We start from the raw sequence: 15,881 nt of genomic DNA on the forward strand, positions 1-15,881 counted from the left end.
AAAAAATACTACAAGACGTTTGCTGAATGGCGGAGGTACGGGAGCTAGTGACTCCCTGTGTTCGGTGTACAGAGGGCAAATTGCTCCAGCAACAGCAGGAAAGAAACATCGCTGATTGTATGTAGCACATATTTCTACAGTGGATTTCATCACACCCAGTGGCCCCTGGATGGGACACATGGATAACTACATGTAACCACTTCTTTAAACTCAATGGGCCAGATTCTCGTAGATCGGCGTAAAACTATGCGGCCGTAACGTATCTCGTTTACGTTACGCGGCCGCAAGTTTTACGGGCAAGTGCTTGATTCACAAAGTACTTGCCTGTAAAGTTGCGGCGGCGTAGCGTAAATTCTCCGACGCAAGCCCGCCTAATTCAAATGATCCAGGTAGGGTGCGTGGATCGTTTAAATTAGGCGCGTTCCCGCGCCGATCGTACTGCGCATGCGCCGTCCCTAAAATTTCCCGACGTGCATTGCGCTAAATGACGTCGCAAGGACGTCATTGGTTTCGACGTTAACGTAAATGGCGTCCAGCGCCATTCACGGACGACTTACGCAAACTATATACTTTTTTTAATTTCGACGCGGGAACGACGGCCATACTTAACATTGGTTGCCCCTCATATAGCAGGGGCAACTTTACGCGTCACAAATGCTACGGAAACGTCGTAAATTCACTGCGCCGACCGCGCGTACGTTCGGGAATCTTGCGTAAATAGCTAATTTGCATAAACGACGTCGGCGATACCTAGCGGCGGGAAAAAAAATTGCATCTAAGATCTGACAGCGTAAGAGCCTTACGCCTGTCAGATCTAATGGATATCTATGCGTAACTGATTCTAAGAATCAGTCGCATAGATACGACGGGCCAGATTAGGACTTACGACGGCGCAAATGGCGTTGCGCCATCGTAAGCCTTTTAAGAATCTGGCCCAATCTTTCTAAAACCAAGCTCATAATTATTCCCCTGGCCTATGCCCCCTCCTGACTTCTCCGTCAAGATCAATAATACAACCATCAGTCTCTCCCCTCATGCCAAGGTACTAGGGGTAATTTTTGAACTGTGATCTATCCTTTCAGCCCCAAATCCAATTGCTGTCCAAATCTTGCAGGCTTCACTCATTGACCTACCTCTCCACAAGTTATCCCCTCTTCAGTCTATAATGAATGCTTCTGCGAGACTCATTCACCAACCATTCAGTGTCCGCCACCCCCTCTGCCAATCCCTCTCCTGGCTTCCCATTGCTCAATGAAAAAAATTCACAACACTAACAATAACATACAAAGCCATTTACAACACTGTCCCGAGCTACATCACCAGTCTGATCTCCAAATATCACCCAAACCGTCCTTTCCGCTCCTCCCATGACCTCCTGCTCTCTAGCATCCTTGTGTCCTCCTCCAATGCTTGTCTCCATGACTTCTCCAGAGTCTCTCCCATCCTGTGGAACTCGCTACCCCAATCTGTCCGGTTATCTCCTACTTCAGGAGATCCCTGAAAACTCATCTCTCCAGGGAAGCCTATCCTGCCTTCAGCTAACAACCAAATCTTCTACTTCCCTCATCAGTTCATCCCTCATCAGTTCATCGCTTTACAGCTACTCCTTTTTGTTTCACCAGCCCCTCCCTATTAGACTGTAAGCTCGCAGGATCAGCGTACACCTAACCCTCTTGTATTGAATTGTACCGTTGCTGTATTGTCTCCCTTTATATTGTAAAGCTCTGTACAAACTGTTGGCGCTATATAAATCCTGTACTGTATAATAATAATAACCAAGCTGGCCCAATGTAAGTTTAAAAAAAAAAAAAAATTGGTAATTCCTGGTTTCCTGATAGCAGTATTGAGTAATTTCAATAAACTTACAGGCCCAGATCCACGAAGAACTTACGGCGGCGTATCTATTGATATGCCGCGTAAGTTCTACGATAGAGGTCGACCGATATATCGGTTGGCCGATATATCGGCCGATATTTGGCGTTTTTAAATTAATCGGCATCGGCCGATTTGTGCTTTAAAAATGCCGATTTAAATTTCAGCACTGCGACTTGCAAAAAGCTTCTGTAATAGAAGTCAATGCAAGTTGCCTGAAGCTTCCCATAGAAGACCTTCTCTCTCTCCTGGGCAGCCTGCCAAGTTTTAGAAAAGATATACAATGTTGCTACTTATCAATTAACTGTACTCCGTGTAGGAGAATTCTCAGTTTAACCATTTAAAGGCTAAATCTTTTTTGACACTTGATGCTTACAAGTAAAAATTCTGTATTTTCTGCTAGAAAATTACTTGGAACCCCCAAACATTATATATATATTTTTAGCAGAGACCCTAGGAAATAAAATAGCGATTGCTGCAATATTTAATGTTACACGGTATTTGCGCAGCGGTCTTTCAAACACATTTTTTGGGGAAAAAAATATACTTTAACAAAAAAAAAAATAAACAGTAAAGTTAGCCCATATTTTTTTTTTTCATCCAAAAGTTTATTACCTGTTTTTGTGTAAAATATATATATATTATATATAAAAACAGGTAATGAAAACTTTTGGACGAAAAAATAAAAATATGGGCTAACTTTACTGTTTAGCCCAAAAGCGCCTGATTGGCTTAACATATCGGCCCAAAAAAATCGGCATCATAAATCGGCTATCGGCCGCCGCGATTTCTAAATATCGGCATCGGCATCGGCCAGAGAAAAACCCATATCGGTCGACCTCTATTCTACGATGCGCCGGCGTATCTTTGTTTTGGATTCACAAAACAAGATACGCCTGAATGTGGGCTAGATCCGCCGCTAGTTGGCGCTTTCGTTGATTTCCACGTAGAGTATGCAAATTAGCTAGATACGCCAATTCACAGAACGTACGTCCGCCCGCCCGGCGCTTTTTTTTACGTCGTTTGCGTAAGGCTTTTTCCGGCGTAACGTTACCCCTGCTCTATGAGGCGTATGCAATGTTAAGTATGGACGTCGGGCCAGCGTCAAATTTTCCGTCATTTGCGTAAAACGTTCACGAATAGGGCTTTGCGTAAATTACGTTCACGTCGAAAGCATTGACTATTTGCGACGTGATTTCGAGCATGCGCACTGGGATACCCCCACGGACGGCGCATGCACCGTTCAGAAAAAACGTGATTTACGTGGGGTCAAGATTAATTAACATAAATCACGCCCACATCTTAGTCATTTGAATTTCGCGCCCTTACGCCGACACATTTACACTACGCCGCAACTTACGGCGCAAATTCTTTGTGGATAAGGAACCTCCGCTCTAAGTTACGGCGGCGTAGTGTATCTGAGATACGCTACGCCGGCCTTAGATATGCGCCGAGGTACGTGGATCTGGCCCACAGTGTTTCTTTAATTTTCAAAATGTGTCTGAAATCTTTTTGATTTAGTGATGATCTGGGACTCAATGGGTTACTTGGCTATTTTGAAGGAATCCAGTCAAAAATGGGTTTATGAAAGAATCAAAATATTTTTCCTTAAGTTATAACTGTGCAAGCTTACGTCATCTTCACCCTCATCTGCAGTTATCCTTATCACCCCATGTATAAAGCAGCGGTCTGAATTTACCAGGACCACACCACTGTTTATAAAAAATATTTCTAACTAGTCTTTTCTTTGTAGACATTTATACACTGATCTTTGTTTCAGGATGGTGAAAATTTTGAAAAAATTAGTTCAAGTTGGGATGGACAATTATCCCCTCGCTACCCAGGGCTCAATTATAATATTTTAAAAACAGGTGAATAAATAGTGTTCATTGTTCTATCTTGAGTTTTGCTTTAATAAAGGGAAACTATAGTATTTGGGGGGGCATACATTTGGAGTTAATATGATAAAATATGCTTGGATGTAATTTTTTACATTGCTCTCGTATTTTTACTTGGTGCCATTTTATATTATAATTTTTATAGTTCATATATAGAGTTTTAAATGGTCACCTCTGTATATTCGGGCGTGTAATTTACATCTCTGCTTAACAGCAGTAGATCTATGAGAGAGAGGAGGATAGCATGGACAGTGTGCATTACTAATAAGCAGCCTGTGTATCTGAAACCTAGTATGTATCTATATGTACATACATATAAAAGAACAAACTATATAAAAAACTTTAGGACTTTTTAAAAGATTAATAGTCATCGATCAGATTTATATAAATTGGGCATACATACAGACACACACTATATATATATATATATATATATATATATATATATATATATATATATATATATATATATATATATATATATATATATATATATATATATATATAAACTGTAACAAAACTATAGTTTCCCTTTACGCTTTTCCTTTTTAACAACTTATATACCTTATTTTATCCTATAATTAAAGCTCTAGCGTTGTTATAATTAACTTGTGTTGCTAAATCTTGCAATTTGTTCCTTTAGCCCTACCTAACTAGAACATACAACACACAATATCTGTTGTATTGTATTCTGATAATGTTATAGCCAGGGATGCAGTCACAGTTTCAGCTTTTTTTTAAAGAGAGCCTAAAACCATTTGAATAAAACATGACAATTGTCAACATTCTGACCGTTCCAACCCCTATCACTGTTTAGTGGACAGCTTGGTTTGGAGGTAAATGTGGAGAAAAATATAACTAAAAGCATGTGCAAAAATAATAATAAAAAAAGATTTTATATATATATATATATATATATATATATATATATATATATATATATATATATATAATATATATATATATATATATATATATATATATATATATATATATATATATATATATATATATATATACACACACACACACACTGTATATACAGTATATATAATGTTAATATGGTATATTGAATATGTTACTGAATATGGTTATCAGGATACAATATTGGTGGTCTTTAAGTTGTCTAGATGCAGCCAATTGTATAGTTTACAGCAAAATGCAGTAAAATTGCTATAAGTAGCCTTTTTTTTACCTTTACCAAGAACTTTGTGTGAATTTGCCATGTTAGTACAATACATTAGTGCAAAAACAGCAGTTAGGAATTGTTTTTTTTTTTGCGGAATTGGCACATTTTTGTGTAAGTAAATTAGGAATTTAGTAGAGTCAGCAACCTACTCTTGGTTCATTTCCTATTTCTTTTACTAAGCATGCTGTACAAAATCAATATCCATTCACTAGAGGTTTAAAGAAGAACTCCAGTCTAAGCAAGTATGTTTCTACTGGTCCGTACACACGATCCGAATATCGTACGAAAACTGTTGTCCGAGGAAGAATCGTACGATAATCGGATCGTTAGTACATAGTTTTCGAGAGCCGATCATGACAATTCATCAGATATTATTCGATCGGACAAGCACGAAAATTTGCCTCGTACGATACCAGATCTTACGATTTTCATTTAGTCAGTATAGTTGTCGTCCGAAAATACAATACCAATACATTACAACACATGACATCACTTTCGTGACTTTTCTAACCGATCTGTCGTCCGATTTTTGGAACGTGTGTACAGGCCATAAGTCTCTAACAGCAGAGCTGATTGCAGATTTAAAATTAAGCTACCGGTACTAGCAATATTGTTAATCTTGGAGGCCTGCTGTGTATTTCCTAAGCCAAAGAATAGCAATCTGACCAGAGTGAAGATTGGAAGTCAGTGGAAATTATAATGTATTTCTACCTATGCCCAACATTGACAGCCATGAGGAATGGACATGCACAGCCCCTGTTTTTCTTTTCATTGGCCCACATGTACATGACAAAAGGAGGATGACGTTGCGATAATCACTGCCATGCTTATTCAATTAGGAGTTATTTTTCTTAAAACAAAGTGTAGTAAGAAATGGTATATCACACTCCCATTAAAACCCAAGTATGGATTCAGTAGAAACACCCTTAATTAAATGATATATAATATCTCAGTCTGTCAAATTAAGACTGGGAGAGGGAGAGGCATTACCCAGAGAACTGGCTGATAGTTGAACAGAGCGTGGGGTTGACTTCATCATATATTACCACTTCTTCACTATTCAAAAAAGGCACTCACTGACCAATCAGTTTTGCTTTATCTGAAATATAGAACATGTGGTCAGGTGCAAAATTGCTAATAAGGCTGTCTGAATTAGAAAGGAAGAAAGTTACAGTTTTTTGGCAGGGAACCTGCATACTTTACTTGTGAATTTAGCTGTCTGTACAACAAATAATTGCCACACTAACTAAAGTAGTTATAAGTAGAAAAATGTAAAAAAAATCCCCAGAAGGAAAAAGTCCCGTAAGTGATAACAGTCCAATGATGAAACTTATAAATCACTCCAAGGAGGATGAAAAAAGTTCAGTGTTCAGCATAAATCCAATATACAACTTGTTAGTGAATATCATACAAAAAAGTGAATCACCCAGGTGCGCCTACACCCACTGGTAAGAAATGACTGCTTACTGAAAAAGTGGACTCTAAATTGAGTCAAAAACGCAATATTGTAGGATGTCCCTTAAAGCGGGGTTCCAGTCTGTACATTTTTTTTTAAAAGTCATCGGCTATAAATACTGTAGCTGCTAACTTTTAACCTCCCTGGCGGTATGATTCTTTTAGAAAAAAGGTGCTGAAGCGGTACCATTATTTGAAAGGAAATTTGGCGTTTTATACTGTAGGTCTGTAATTTTTAGGAATAACTCACTTAAATCTGACCAAACAAGAGTCTTGTAGGCATCCCAGGTATGACATTTTTTTAAAAACAAAATTATAATATAATAAATAATTATAAATAATTATAACAAATAATAATATAATTATAATAAAAATGATTCAATAATGTAATCAACTCAAAATCACTGAAATTTGCTCAGTTGCAGAATTGTTGCTGTCATTATTTTTTTTTTTTTTATGACGAATTTCCCCACAAATCGCTATCGCACATTTCTGCAAGTGATTATAATTTATTATCGCTGTTTTCTAGCTGCTCTAAAACCATTTTTGACATAAAAATACACTTTTGGTTGCTATGGACAATCTACAGTTTGCAGGGAGAAAGAAAGGTTTTTATTATATAAAAGTACATGTAGGACACTGGGCAGACCACTAGGGACAAAGGGGGTGTGTATTTTTTACATACAGTACTGTAATCTATAAGATTACAGTATACTGTGTATATTGTGTTTGTTTACGTTTTTGAATTTGGCGCCGTTCACCGCTCCCGTGCGTCGTAACGTCGCAGGGAACGGAGATCGGCAGCACAGGAGGACGCTGTGTGAATCGAGCGAGGTCCCGCTCGCTCACACAGCGCGGTGGCATCGCTGGATCCAGGGACAAGGTCAGTAAACACTGTCTGTGGATGCTGCGAGGCAAGCCAGAGTCTGACTCGGGGTTACCGATCGCAGCACAGAAATCTAACCCCGAGTCAGACTCGGGAACACCGCCAGGAGGGTTAATATAAGGACACTTACCTTTCCAGAAATCTCACGATGTTGGCACCCCAAGCCGTCTTGTTGATCGGCTTCGGATGCAGGTGGCGGCATTGCAAGTAAGGGAAATCGGCAGTGAAGCGAGTGGCACTGCGCTTTTTGAATGGTCCCGTCATCTTCTGGGACACACACAGACAGTTAAAAATGAGCATATATGCAGTGTGTATCCATCCTGGGAATCCAGCTGACAGCCTCATGGAATTGGTCGGTATGGTAACATCACAAGAATTCCCAATGCGTTTCATGAAAGCTCATGGCGATGACGCCGACCTCTACTTTAGTTAGCGTGGCAATTTTGTGTTGTAAATGTTGTCTGCAATCTCATCTGGATTGTTGTTGCCAGCTGCTTATGGTCCTGGTTTACCAGCGCAATAACGTGAAATTTTGAATTGAGCTGTCTGCCTTCATTAACAGTATAAAGCAGGGGTCTCCAAACTTACTGTCCTTTAAACTTTAGGGGGGGGGGGCAGACTCTGACCATTGAGAGTACAAAATGTCCCAGCGTCAGTGGAAGTAAAAAAATCCCCATCATTGGTGTTGGTGGGAGGAATTGTGCCCCATCATTGATGTCATGTAGGAGGAAATGTGCCCTATCATTGGTGTCAATGGAGAGGAATTGTGCTCCATTGTTGGTTTTCCTGGAAGGAATTGTGCCCCATTTTGGTGACACTAGGTCCCATTGTTGGTGTCATTGGGAAGAATTGTGCGCCATCATTGGTGCCTTTTGGCTCCTATTGTTGTTGTTATTGGGAGGAATTGTCCCCATTGTTGGTGTCATTGGGAGAAATTGTGACCTTCATTGGTATCAGTGAATAAAATAGCACCCCAAGGGCCAGATAAAAGAAAGCAAAGGGCTGCAGTTTGGAGACCGATGGTTTAAAGTATAACTTAACCCTGTTGATTTAAGAAAGGCAGTGTGCTGTGGACAGGGTAGAAGCCACAGTGAGTGATATTATTTTTTGGTTTATATCTTAATGATCCAAAATCCATTGCTAGAGTCCCCCTCTAGACATATCACCTTACTTATTCCCTTAAGTGTAGTAAACCATAGTAACCATTTGGAACTCACTCCACTGATCCTACACCATTACAAGGTGAATTATGGTTTATTGCAGTAAATAATTAGCACCTAGGAAGAACTCCTAAATGAGTAGGTTTGTAAGATTTTTTTCAACTTTAGTGAAGTGTTTTTCTTTGTTATGTTATCAGATCAGTTCAATTATACATTCACGTATAAAATTAAGTATACTTCATGAGAATTGCTGACTTTTTAACATATTTGAACACTTGAAAGGGTACCAAGAAGCACCCAGTAGTTTTCGTTTTTGGGTTTAGAGCATCAATGTGTTTTTTGGGGAAGGACCTCCTCTTCTTCAGGACCTGAGGAGTAGATGTTTTTGCAATCACGATGGAATGCATTAGGGGAATCTGTGTAAAGGCTTCATACAAATTATCGTCCCTTAATGGCAGTAGGTATGGCCATTATGCATGTTCCACCTGCATATTCTCTATGGAAGTTCTAATCACTCAAAAGAGAAGTATGGGTTTTTATTTTTCATACTTACCTAGCATCGGTCCGATGCTGCATCTGTCCCCCAGCGCCACTGTACTGAGAACCGAGCGATCGAACACCGCCGATCGCTCGGTTTTCACAGCTCCTCGAGCAGAGAGCTGTAGACTCTCAGTCACAGCTCTCTACTCTTCTCCCTCCTGGCTCATTGGAGTGCTGGGATGTGGAGGGGGTGGCCGGCTCAGGCTCTTAGTAGCAGTGTCGGTGCACAAGTGAGCCGGGTGTTGGTCCATGGATCTGGGCAGATCCCTACTCCGTGGTCATGATGACGTGGTGCCTGGACTCACTTCTGTGACATCAGCAGAGAGTGGACTTTAGCCCACTCTCTACTGAAAACGGATCACAGGAGTGCAAAAAAAACTGCACTCCTGTGATTCATAGGAGAAGCCCAGCCAAACATGCTTTGGCTGTACTTCTCCTTTAATCTGAAGCACCTGATTCTAAATCCATGTATTTGAAGTGGTGATAAATATATAGGGGTTTATTTACTTTTCCATGTGAATGTACATAGTGCTTTGCAGATCTCTTCTTTAGGAATTTCTGCTATATTGGTAAGGTCTCGAAAAGTGCAACTAAAGTCTCCTATATGACATTCTAAACAAGTACCAAAACATGTTACTATGTGATGCACAAGTATCATAAAGTATACAAAAAGCTTTTTATGTTTCTTGGCTAGCCAAATCCTCCTTCACTTGTATCTCACATGCTCCCCCCTCTCAGGCACTGCAGCTCACGCTAAGAAGATTTTAGCAACAGAGGCAGTGCTGTCACCCCAGAAAGCAGTGGGCAGGACGAGGTGTGGCCAAGTGCTGATTTTCAAGCTACAGGCTTATAATTGAGAAGTGACAATGCCGATAGGCACACTCCTGCAGCATTCTTTCATCCAACTGTAGTGCACACAGGCACAGCCTAAATGAGAATGCCAAAGGTGCTCCGAACTCAGGAGCAGTGCAGCATAGTTGCTACACCATCACAGGAAATAAAATTAGGCCGACTTCCCTGGCAGGCTCAACTGGTAATGTGAGATTTTTCAGGGCAACGTCCGGCCAAAGTTTTACTTCTGATTCAGTTGTCATTATTGTATGTATTATAGACCTTCTGCGTCATAGTTCTGTCTTTTCCCCCTGCTGTGCTTTACTGTGCCCTGTCTGTGCATTTATCTCGTTCTTGTTTCCCATTTTACTGTATTGTTATCTCTCATAGGAAGTGAAACATACTCTACAATTCCCAAACAATCCAACAATGGGGCAAGCACAAAGAAAGCCACATTCCGTAAGCTTTTTGGCAAAGAACCTTTGCGTTTCACAGGCGGGGATCTCCTAAAGAGTAAGTGTGCATTAGGATACAACATTGAAGAGGAAATGACTGAGCAACTAAGTTTTATAGAGAGAAATATATTTGATGTTATTCATTAAGGGAAAAATGGATGAATGCCTGCACACTCCGGAAGGATGCCAACATTTTTATTGTAGTGATTAACAAATAAAAGCATATAAAAGCATATACAGCACAACGAGCACCAGGAGATAAAAATGTAAAAGCCTTTCACGCAGATAACAGCGCCTAATCATAACACCAATTATTATTAACCATTATTCATTAAATGGACTGAAATATACAAACACATTAAATGCAAGCTAATATACCTAAATGGTGACAGGGGAGGGAGCCCCAGCTGATTGACAACCTCAGCTCTGTTCCTATGTGCTGTGTTGAAGAAGGGTGTGTCCCTTTCCTCCAATCAGCTCTCAGAGCTCTTCTCACTGATATAACTTCAGCTCTCTCCCCCCTGCTTTTTAGAGCTGAGAGATCCTTAACTTTGAATGGATGTAGCCCATAGGTGTGCGCTAGGCATGTGCAAAAGGGAAAATTTAGTTTCGTTTCGTTTCGTTTTAATTCGTTATTTAATTAATTTCGTTAAGTTAGGTTCGTTACATGTGTTAAATTCGTTTTCGGAACTCGTTCGTTTTCGACCGAATTTCGAAAAATCCGGTCGAATTCGAAAATTCTCTCTTCGAATATAATTTCGAAATTCGATCGGAATTCGAAAAAAAAAAATTCGAATTCCAAATCGAAAACCCGCGGACGAAATTCGATCGGAATTCCAAAAAAAAGAAAAAAAAATTTTTTTTTTTCGAATTCCAAATCGAAAACCCGCGGACGAAATTCGATCGGAATTCCAAAAAAAAAAAAAAAAAAGAAAAATTTGAATTCCGATCGAATTTCGTCCGCGGGTTTTCGATTCGGAATCGAAAACGTTCGTTCGGATTCGGTAAATTCATTAATATTGCAATTCGGGAATTCGTATGCATCCGAATGTCCGAATAATGAAAAATTCGTCCGAATTTCGATTCGGAACGAAACAAAATGCACATGCCTAGTGTGCGCAGCCTAAAGCATTAGGGTGTGCACCTCAAAGCTCAAACACACATTTGTGTGTGTGTGTGTGTGTGTGTGTATATATATATATATATATATATATATATATATATATATATAGGGCAGTGGGCGATGTCAGTAGGGCAGAGGTTGGTGTCAGTAGTTTTACTTTTATTTTTTTAATCATTTATTATTATTTTTATTTTTTTTTACAATTTTTTAGGAGCCCCACTGGGGTGCTTTGGTGAAATATCAGGGGTATAAACAGACCTCTGATGTCTCACTTTTGAGACAGAGAAAGGGACTGAATACAGAGATTCCCCAGTACCTTTCTCTGTAGCCAAGCAGCATGGGGGAATCGAAGTAGCAATAGGGGATTAGGGTGTGCCCATGCACACCTGGCACACCCTGTGTGCATGCCTATGATGTTACTGTAGATAAACAGGTACAACTTGTGTAGGAGGATTTGTTTAATCTCTGTGTATCACTTGAGGCCAGTCACTTCACTGGGTATATGTGAAAGTTTACAACCACTTTAAACAAGATTGAAGCCACTGGATCAGCATTCAAACTTGGGCAACTAGCAGGACAAATCGTTAATGAGAGCCTACAAGTATATAACACATGATTACAGATTTTAATGGACGGGTGCAATAATTTGAAAAGAGACAAATATGTATTTTGCTTATTAAAGCCAGCTCCACAAAAACGATTATCTTGTCGGCTTTCAACACAAAATACTGTACAGTGTTGGACCTGTAACAAATTCTTAAAATTCTGCTGTATATGTGATCCTATTAATAATTTTGCGAGACTAACACTTATATAAATAAACACTTAGCAGCCTGAATACATTTAAAGATAATGACAATTTTTTTTCAAATGTGTGTTAAACCCAAAATCAAAAATGTATTATATTGCAGCTTACCAATCATTAGATGTGGTGGCTGAATTTGTTTTCTTTTCTTTGTCTTTTTCTTCTATTTTCACTGGGGGTCTGGCCAGTAAAATGCCTCCGGTATTAGTGAAACAACTCTGGAGAAATGAGCATAAGAGGCAGGGTTGCCAACTTTCAGTAAATGTGTGGAGAGTTTGTAAAATCCGTACTATTTGCATCTGTCCTTGAGCCCTGGTTCACACTGGGTACGATTTGGAACGATTTGAAATGCGATTTCTCCAGAGTTGAGTCGCCCCGACTCCCGTGTGTGTGCCCGGCGGACGCGATCGCCGCCGGGCACCCGCGATTGCTCGTTACAGAGCGGGGACTGGGAGCTGTGTGTGTAAACACACAGCTCTCGGTCCTGTCAGCAGGGGAAATGCTGATCTTCTGTTCATACAATGTATGAACAGAGGATCAGTGTTTCCCCTAGTGAGGCCACCCCCCCCCCACAGTAAGAACACACCCAGGGAACATACTTAACCCCTTCCCCGCCCCCTAGTGTTAACCCCTTCACTGCCAGTGGCATTTTTATAGTAATCCAATGCATTTTTATAGCACTGATCGCTATAAAAATGCCAATGGTCCCAAAAATGTGTCAAAAGTGTCCGAAGTGTCCGCCATAATGTCGCAGTAACGAAAAAAAATCGCTGATCGCCGCCATTACTAGTAAAAAAAATATATTAATAAAAATGCCATAAAAATACCCCCTATTTTGTAAACACTGTAACTTTTGCGCAAACCAATCAATAAACGCTTATTGCGATTTTTTTTTACGAAAAATATGTAGAAGAATACGTATCGGCCTAAACTAAGGAAAAAAATGTTTTTTTATATATTTTTGGGGGATATTTATTATAGCAAAAAGTAAAAAATATTCATTTTTTTTCAAAATTGGCGCTCTATTTTTGTTTATAGCGCAAAAAATAAAAACCGCAGAGGTGATCAAATACCACCAAAAGAAAGCTCTATTTGTGGGAAAAAAAGGACGCCAATTTTGTTTGGGAGCCACGTCGCACGACCACGCAATTGTCAGTTAAAACGTCGCAGTCCCGAATCGCAAAAAGTGCTCTGGTCTTTGACCAGCAATATGGTCCGGGGGTTAAGTAGTTAACTTACAGATAAGTCTAGATTAAGGCTTACCTGTAGGTGCTCAAAATATCTCCTACATTTCCACGGTTTAGGAGATATTTGCATAAGAGACGGATTTGTAAGGTGAGCGTCTCTCTTACAGGCGCACTTTAGAAACGGCGATCGCGCCGTTTCTAAAGGAGGTTGTGCCGTGACTGCCGACTCCCGCGTGCATGCACTGGAGTGAAGTCATTGCGGCTCTGGCCAATTACAGCGCCGGAGCCATGATACCCGGAAGGAAGAGGGTGAAAGATGGATGCTTCGTGGAGGACGAGGAAAAATCGGGGACATTGCAGGCTTCGGTTTCAGGTAAGTGACACATAATTAGCTACTATGCGTTGCACAGTAGCCCATTATGCTTTACCCTCGCAGGGAAACAAGTAAATCACATTCAAGAATTGGCAAGCTGCAATATTATAAATGTTTGTTTTTGGGTTTAATACTGCTTTAAGAAGGGAAAACATTTTTGATGGTCATCATGAGTACAGATAATAACCCTGAATGAGGCAGATAAGACACATCCAACAACTATGCAGTAAGACCAGAAAGATAGCAAGGCCAATAGTAATTTATTATGAACTCTGTATATCTAGTTTGATAATATAATGCCATATTCCTTCTGTATTAGATCCTCTATTTGTGAAATCACTTGTAGTGGAGGGAGAAGAGGAAATGCAAAATAGGATTTTTCTCTTCTTCATGGATGATAACAGTGAACGTAGAACCACTGACAAGAGAGTGCCTATGATTGCTCGGATGTGTAAGGTGAGCGTCTCTCTTACAAGAAGGATGGTTGGGGAATGACACTATAGGGCAGGGATATGCAATAAGCGGACCTCCAGCTGTTGCAGAACTACAAGTCCCCTGAGGCATTGCAAAACTCTGACAGCCACAAGCATGACACCCAGAGGCAGAGGCATGATGGGACTTGTAGTTTTGCAACAGCTGGAGGTCCGCTAATTGCTTATACCTGCTATAGGGGATAGGGTGAGGGGGGGTACTAAGTATTATAATTCTGTATAGCAGGGGTCTCCAAACTGTGGCCTAAGGGCTGGATGAGGCCCTTTCCTTTCCTTTATCTGGCCCTTGGTGAACTACTCCTTCAACAGACACCAATGACGGGGCATTGTTTTCTTCCACTGATGCCAAGTTATTTTCTGCTCCCATTGGCCAAAGACTGCCCCCCCCCCCAAAAGCCTGAGAAAATGTCTAAATAGATAATGGGTTGGTAAACCAGGCCACATCCCAAATGCAAAGACGAAAGACGGGAGTTCCCCAGGGATTTTATGGGCCAAGGATAGATGCCAGTAAATGAAGTAGAAAATGTATATAAAAAGTATTAAAAAAAATGTTATATACATTTTCTACTTCATTTACTGGTATCTATCCTTGGCCTGTAAAAATCCCTGGGGCACTCCTGTCTTTTCCCCTAAAGCCTGGTTTGGAGAACCCTGCTATATCGCACTAATATCTATTATATACAGCACTGGGCGAGGAAATACTAGGGCCATTATCGAAACATCACTTCATACTTATAGTATTTACTAGACATGTGCACACTGAAATATTTCGCTTCGGAATTAAATTTTCATCCGAAAAGTACATTTATTTAGTTATTCCCGAAATTCGTTTTTATTCATTTTGTTTTGTTAAAAAATGCATTCGTCCGAAAATCCGAAGTGAATCGAATCTGTCAATTGAAGGCTTATGGTGTCTGTTGGCTGTTCTAAGAAGATTCGACGGAGCAGCTAAACTGTACAATGCCACAATCGTACATTTCCGGTCGAATGTTCTGCCTACAAGCTATAGTAGAATTCTAATGTTGTATGACACTAATAAATATATTTATTGATTATTATTATTAGTCAACCAACATTAGAATTCTTCTAAAGCCTATGGGCAGAGCATTTGACCATAAATGTCCGCTTGCGGCGATCGTATGTTTTTAGCTGCTTCGTAGAATCTTCATGTCTCTATAATGTCAAATCTTTTTTCTCTCCATGTCGAATAATCTTGGACTAATAGAGTTAGGTTAGGCACATTCGACCACAGGTTCAATAGACACAGATCGCTATTGTCACCGTCATATCAAATCTTCTATCTATATCGAACTGTTGTCACAACAAAACGAAAATGAAGCATTTTTTATGTTGAATCTTTCAGATTTTGGATTCTGCGCGTTCGTTATCGAACGCAAAAATCCCTGAAATTCGGACGAAAATGCATTCGGACGAAAACGAATGCACATATCTAGTATTAACCTACATCATATCCAATCTATATTAGTGACAAGCATTAGAGTCATTTTGCCCTAGGACAATATCTTTGAAAAGATATTAGAACCTTTCAAATTAGGTAAGCTTTCCCAAGACATTTATTAAATTGGACTTGGCATCAGTAGTTCCTTTATTTTCAA

The 15,881-nt window shown here is 39.9% G+C and overlaps 1 protein-coding gene across 3 annotated transcripts in view; it reads left to right on the forward strand.

The window, feature by feature from the left end:
• The window catches only part of SEMA7A (semaphorin 7A (John Milton Hagen blood group)), a 60,830-nt gene that overhangs the window by 22,042 nt on the left and 22,907 nt on the right, over window positions 1-15,881 (forward strand). For all 3 annotated transcript variants that reach the window (XR_005747872.1, XR_005747871.1, XM_040343006.1), the window contains exons 5-7: window positions 3,653-3,743; window positions 10,222-10,344; window positions 14,094-14,230. Coding sequence is in view for 1 of the 3 variants with exons in the window: in XM_040343006.1 (XP_040198940.1) it covers window positions 3,653-3,743; window positions 10,222-10,344; window positions 14,094-14,230 (351 nt within the window). In the remaining 2 variants the exon portion in view is untranslated. The remainder of the gene's footprint in view (window positions 1-3,652; window positions 3,744-10,221; window positions 10,345-14,093; window positions 14,231-15,881) is intronic.

Source organism: Rana temporaria, chromosome 3 (assembly GCF_905171775.1).
Source record: "Rana temporaria chromosome 3, aRanTem1.1, whole genome shotgun sequence".
Taxonomy (NCBI): Eukaryota; Metazoa; Chordata; class Amphibia; order Anura; family Ranidae; genus Rana; species Rana temporaria.